This window comes from Pseudochaenichthys georgianus, chromosome 14 (assembly GCF_902827115.2).
Source record: "Pseudochaenichthys georgianus chromosome 14, fPseGeo1.2, whole genome shotgun sequence".
NCBI lineage: Eukaryota > Metazoa > Chordata > Actinopteri > Perciformes > Channichthyidae > Pseudochaenichthys > Pseudochaenichthys georgianus.
This window is the reverse complement of record NC_047516.1, coordinates 31,709,507-31,716,386: the sequence shown is the minus strand read 5'-3', so window position 1 is coordinate 31,716,386 and position 6,880 is coordinate 31,709,507. Positions and strand designations below refer to the sequence as shown.

Genomic DNA, 6,880 nt, shown 5'->3' with positions numbered 1-6,880 from the left:
CTGGAGACCGGTCTCTACCTGACCGGTCTCAACGCTGTGTGTCCCCGTCAGGAAACACGCTGTTTACAAGTAGTTCCAGCAAACATCCACTGATAAATTGCGATGTTAACAACCTCATGATAACCTCATATTTTTTTATTTATTTAGGATCATACCTGTGTTTAGTCTAGAAAAAGGTAAATGTGTGCATTTTATTATAAAGTTGTGTATATTTACAGACTGTTGCAAAAAATAAGAAGCTTATAAAAATCAGGTTTAAAACTAAAAGACCTTTACAAAAAGTAACACAATTAAAGATGTTTGGAGTTTTATTTGAGTTATTAATTTACATTTGTTGTCTAAGAGATGCTGATTTGAAACCGTTGTTACATACAGTTACGGCATTTCCTGTTTCTGCCGGAGAGAGGGGAGTTTGTCCCAAAGCTTGCTGCTGTAGTTACTCTCTCCATCTGACAGGAGGGAGCCTCATTGAGCTGCGAGTGTCACTCCATGGAGTTCACTCCATCATGGAGGGGAAGTGTGTAGGGGTAGGGTGTAGGGCGTGGTTTGGGATTGGGCCTAAGTGCTGGGAACTAAGTACAGCAAAGTACTTGGTGTGAAAGCGGCTAATATGGTTCAGAATGTAGAGACTGAAGTTGACTATAATTGATTTATGTTGGGTCTTTATGCCACCTAGAGGCCAACTGGGATTTTGAACATGACACAGATGATAAAAGCTTCCATAAGATACTCAAATGAGCTCCAAGGTTAAACATAATTACAAATTGAAAGCTTTCTTGCAGGACCATCGGGGAGATAACACCCACCGGGTGTGCTCATATTACACATGCTCTTCTTCCTACACATTCTGTGTAGGAAGTGGAGGCTTTTCATTCTCCCAAGACAACAACCAGCCTACTTTCACTCGCCTACAATACACAACACTAATGATCTTTCTAAAGTGCCCAAATTATTGTTTTTTTAAATGTTTAATTATTGTAGATGAGGTATGCTTTGAATCCATATGTTCATCTCTGTCCTAGTCTAACAACTCTGTCCTCCTCTCACAACCTAAAAGAACACAAACGGGACCATATACGTTACTCTAAATGTTAATGATATAAAAACTATACAGAAACCTATTCCAATATGTTGTTATGTTCATGTTCATTTCATATACAGGCATAGCAAATATACCTAAAACAGCTTTACAACACTTATATCAGTCTGGCAATGGCTTTCATGCACAAGAACCAATTGTTTGAGTACATTTTTCCTTTACTCAGTTCTCAAGTCTTCAAAATGTGGTAACAATAGCATACATAATACAAAATTAATGTTAAAATGCATGGCATTATCCAAACATATCATTTTTAGAATCTATACAAATATAGTTTCAGCTAGTTCAAATGTATGAAAGGAGAAGGGAGAAAATGAAGAATCCTATGTGGTGATCGACACATATTAAAGCTGCATTATGTCACAGTTTGAAGGTGAAGAAGATTACTGTGAGAATGTATTTCCTGACAAAATGCTGTGACATTTTCAAAGCTTTCAAGCATTTGCACTTATTCCATGACTTTTCCAATACTGGGAAATGAGATAAAAAAATGCCATCACTTTCCTGGTTTGTCTTTTATCCTATAAACCCTGTTTGTTCTAACATCAACTCACCAATCAGTATCATATTTTTCAATCATATGCATTTCCTGAGTGAGATCTCAGTACAAGCTAAGGATTACTTCGTATAATTAATCTGTATACGCTGTAAACACCAAGTACACACATGTAAAATCTAACAATGTAATGTATTTAGTCATCTCATTTTTTAAAGTAAGCCTAGAAAACTAAAGTTAGTTTTACAGTATAGTATAATTTGAAAATAATCAAATTAAATGCATTGTATTTGAGTAAAATAAAAACAAAGTCCACTGTATTGTTACATGACAAGCCTCATTTTATTGTCTTTATTGGATGAAAACAGAAACTGTGTGTACAGAATGGTAGTCACATGCAATACAAAAATATGAATTTTTACAATAACATAAAAAAACATGTAGGCCCATTCTAAAAAAAATGTACAGCTTTTAAACAGTATTATATACATGAAAAAAATATAAATATATTTACATCTGTAGTAGCCATAGCAGTACCTATTCCAAAACATTGTGATGTATTTTATATATAAAATGTTTTTACAAATATTAGAAGAAACATGTTCATTTGCTGTACATTAAATAATGTATTTACATTACATACCATTGGATTTGCAACACAACATTTAATGCAGTCTTCCACAAAATCAACCCTATGGAATTCAACACAATAAGCTCACCTTAGTCACACTTGCACGCACACACAGAGACACACACAGAGACACACACACCAAATAAATTCCAGCACGCGACCTGAAGCCTGCAATCACAAAGAGCATACACAAACGCGTACAAGAGGTAATGTTCTGGGAAGATATAGGACACTTCAGCGCCAGGTTCCTGATTCATTTTTCCCTTTGCGCAGAGAATGAAATCACTCAACTTCTTGAAGAAGGATCTTTCTTAAGTCATATTTGTATAAGGTGCACTTTACACTTCAATGGATGATATTATTAAAAAAGTCATTTATCACAAAAAGCCAGCATTATTCTATTCCCATGTGGATTAGGAATTATGAAAGGAATATTTCCCTTGTGTCTTTTCATTTCCGGAAACAGAATTCCTCATCAGTGCCCCGTTTTCAAATGCATCCAAATAACAGTGAATTTACCAGGTTATACTCCAAAAATGACAACATACAAATGAGCATATCACACTGTCCAACTCTCTGAGACCCTTTTGAAGATAAAAAAAGAAAAGGAAGCACTTTCCATGATGCCCATGTTCTTAATGCATTATACACATACTTGTAATACCTTAACTGCTTATACCACTATATACTCATAGTTATAAGTTTTCATAAATATACAAAAACATTATTTTTAACAACAAATATCACTTAAAATAAAACATTTCATAATGACTTCTAAGGTCAAGTTTCATAATAATTAATAATTTCTGGTCACTTGGACATTTTAGATTATGTTTCCAGCTGGGTTCGGTTGTTTGTTTGCCTGACAGCAAAACTACAGAGAAAACAACAAGCCTGATTGTCACAACATCTTGTTAAAGGTTATAGAGATAACCACAAAGCGATATTTAACTGAAAATACTAGGGAAATGTTTACTCAGAATTTTTCTTCCACACTTGCCCCTGCTAACATCTCAGTAAATGAGCTAGTAGATCATTTTAATTCAAAAATTAAAAATGTTATAGATGCCATTGCTCCAACTAAGGTAAAGGAAGTGACTGGGAAGAAAATATCTCCATGGAGAAAGGCCATGACCGTGAAAACAGAAAAAAGAGAATGTCGAAAAGCTGAACGTAGGTGGCGAAAAACAAATCTCCAGATTCACTTTGAAATCTATAAAGAGAGACTTGGCCTTTATAATTTGGAATTGAAAAACGCACGACAGTCTTTCTTCTCTGACATCATTACCAAAAACAAAAACAATGCACGTGCCTTGTTTGCTACCGTCGACAGACTAACTAAACCCCCGGTGTCAGTAGCCTCTGAACTTCTATCCACCAGGGCGTGCAATGATTTTGCCTCCTTTTTCACTGACAAAATTCAGAAAATCAGACAAGCAGTCAGTGCCTCTGCATCAGGTACAGCAAATGTGTTGTCCCTATGTCCACCTAATATCAATTCAAACACCATGACACAATTCCATCAGATTAATGATAAAAACCTAGAGGACATTATCCAACTTCTGAAATCCTCCTCCTGCTGCCTTGATATTATTCCAACAGGATGTTTCAAATATGTTTTGCCTTGCATGGCCTCAGATCTACTTCATATAGCAAACAAATCTCTTCACTCAGGTATTTTTCCACAGGCCCTGAAAACTGCAGTCATTAAACCGCTCTTAAAAAAGAATAATCTAGATGCTTCAGTAATGAACAATTACAGGCCCATATAAACCTGCCATTTCTAGGTACAATCATTGAAAAAGTTGTTTTTCAACAGTTGAGTAATTTCTTGCATTTAAATAGTTGTTTCGCTGTGTTCCAGTCAGGCTTTCGTCCAAACCACAGCACTGAGACTGCTCTTGTAAAGGTCTTCAATGACATCCAGTTAAACACAGACAGTGGCAGAACTTCAGTGTTAGTATTATTAGATCTCAGGGCTGCGTTTGACACGGTTGACCACAACATATTACTAGACCGACTGGAAAAATGGGTGGGACTTTCGAAAACAGTTCTAAATTGCTTTGAATCCTACCTAAAGGACAGAAACAACTTTGTTTCTATAGGTCAATACACATCTGAGTTGACAAATATGACATGTGGGGTACCTCAAGGCTCCATCTTGGGGCCTCTTCTCTTTAACATCTACATGCTACCACTGGCTCAGATAATGAACAACTAAATAAGTTACCATAGCTATGCGGATGACACACACATTTACGTAACAATTTCACAAGGAGACTATGCTCCAATTCAAACACTGAGTAAGTGCATTGAACAAATCAATGACTGGATGTGTCAGAACTTTCTCCAATTAAACAAAGATAAAACTGAGGTAATGGTTTTTGGAGCCAAGGCAGAACGTATAAAAGTTAGCGCTGAGCTTCAGTCTGCAATGTTCAAAACAACAGATAAAGCCAGAAATCTAGGTGTAGTCATGGACTCTGACCTGAGTTTCAACAGTCACATAATCAGCCTACTATCACCTAAAGAATATATCTAGGATTAAAAGACTAATGTCACAGCAGGATTTGGAAAAACTTGTCCATGCTTTTATCTTCAGTAGACTGGACTACTGTAATGGTGTCTTTGCAGGTCTCATTAAAACAATCTATTAGAAAGCTGCAGCTGATTCAGAATGCCGCTGCTCGAGCCCTCTAACACTAAGAAAGTGGATCACATCATTCCTGTTCTGAAGTCTTTTCACTGGCTTCCTGTGTGTCAAAGAATATATTTCAAAATACTGTGGCTGGTTTATAAAGCTTTGAATGGTTTAGGCCCAAAATACATTTCTGACCTCCTGCTAAATTATGAACCATCCAGATCTCTCAGGTCTTCAGGGACTGGTCAGCTTTCTGTCCCCAGAGTCAGAACTAAACATGGTAAAGCAGCGTTCAGTTATTATGCTCCAAATATCTGGAACAAACTCCCAGAAACCTGCAGGTCCGCTGCAACTCTGACTACTTTTAAATCCAGACTAAAGACTTTTCTTTTTGCCGCTGCTTTTAATTGAACTATTCACATCTTAGACTGCACTGTAACTTTTATCCATGTATTTTTTTCTTTTAATGTTTCTTTTATTATCTTTTCTTTTTAATGACTGATTTTAAATGCCATTTTCTTAATGTCTTTCGTTTTTTGTAAAGCACTTTGAATTGCCTTGTGTTGAAAGGTGCTATATAAATAAACTTGCCTTGCCTTGCCTAGAGAGGCGAAGTCCCTCCCTTTCTGGGGGAGCTCCATGGGATCTTATTTCGGAAAAAGTATGTATTGAAGTCAATGGAGAGAGAAAGATTATCTTTCGATCCCGTTTGAATTGTGCCACGAATTACACATTATGATGTTTGTCAATTTAAAAAATAATAATAACCATATCTATATATCTTAATAATTTAGTTTTTGGGAGAAGGGGTGGGATTAAATAAGTGTAAACTTCTTTCCAGATGTGTAATTAAGTAGAGTAATATTTTTGTATATCAATTTGACACTGCTTATTTTTTGTATTGTATAATAATTCTCATGTTACATTTTTGTATTATTGTTTTACACATTCTAAATAAACCTGATCAAATAAAAAAAATAAAAATCACATTCTAATGCATTATCAACAATTATAATGCATTATAAAAAGATTAATATTCCTTATATATTTTTTTAAATGTATTACAAAGTATAATAGATATAATACACTGGTACAAAAACACAATCAGCGAGAAACAATTATGTAACGTATTGCTGATACATGACCTTCTAATCTAAGTCATTAAAAAATGCTTTACATGTTAATACTATTGTTATAAAGCATTACGGAAATCTACAAGTGCTTAAAACTATAATTAAACAGTGATTTAAGCAGCTTGTAACAAATTGGAAGTATGTTTATAATGCATCGTAGAAGTGGCACAGTTGAAAGTGTTACCAAAGAAAACACTGCAAATATGATTATTCCAAACCGAAGAAAACAACAAAAAGAGTTATTTTTTGCTCCTGTTGACAAAGTGCGTATTATGTTTATTTCCTCATTGGCTGGTGACGGTCTCAGCACAACCAATAAAAAGTGAGATAGGGAGGCTTTGAGAACATCACTCAGCCTGCAAGTGTAAACACTGATAAATTAAGTGGTCCATTTTATAGTAGGGTCCTTTTAATGTTGCGTGTGTGTGTGTGTGTGTGTGTGTGTGTGTGTGTGTGTGTTTCAGAGGGTAACAGGAGGCCATGTGAGAACAACCACATCACAGCAGCACAGAGAAGGTGAGCAGACACAGCAGTCAGTCAGCACAGACACCACAAGCCAGTTATTCAGAGTCCCGGAACAACATCATAGAACAAAGAGATATTAGACGAAAGAAGGGGGGGAGGGAAAGCGTGAAGGACAACAGCTGTCCCCCCCCCCCCCTCCAACACACCTCGCTCCACCGGTCCTCTCTTCCCCCCGACGAGAAAAAAGGTTAGACATGGAAGATCAGACTGCGGGTTAGTGGAAAGCGGAGTCTGTTTTCAGGCAATGCTTTAATCAATCCTGTAAGAGTTAAGGATACAGGAGCATGCAAGGCAGACCCAGGCTTTGTTTTGCATTGCTTATGTTTCAGGGTGACTGCTACAACCTGGAGAAGAA

General features: G+C 36.3%; 1 protein-coding gene across 1 annotated transcript in view; it reads right to left on the bottom strand.

The window, feature by feature from the left end:
- Positions 1-1,913: 1,913 nt before the first annotated feature.
- Positions 1,914-6,880, bottom strand: part of ksr1a (kinase suppressor of ras 1a) — a 41,396-nt gene continuing 36,429 nt past the window's right edge. Inside the window, exon 21 of the mRNA XM_034099558.2 lies at positions 1,914-6,869. Within this exon, the coding sequence (XP_033955449.1) occupies positions 6,863-6,869 (7 nt within the window). The 3' untranslated portion in view covers positions 1,914-6,862. The remainder of the gene's footprint in view (positions 6,870-6,880) is intronic.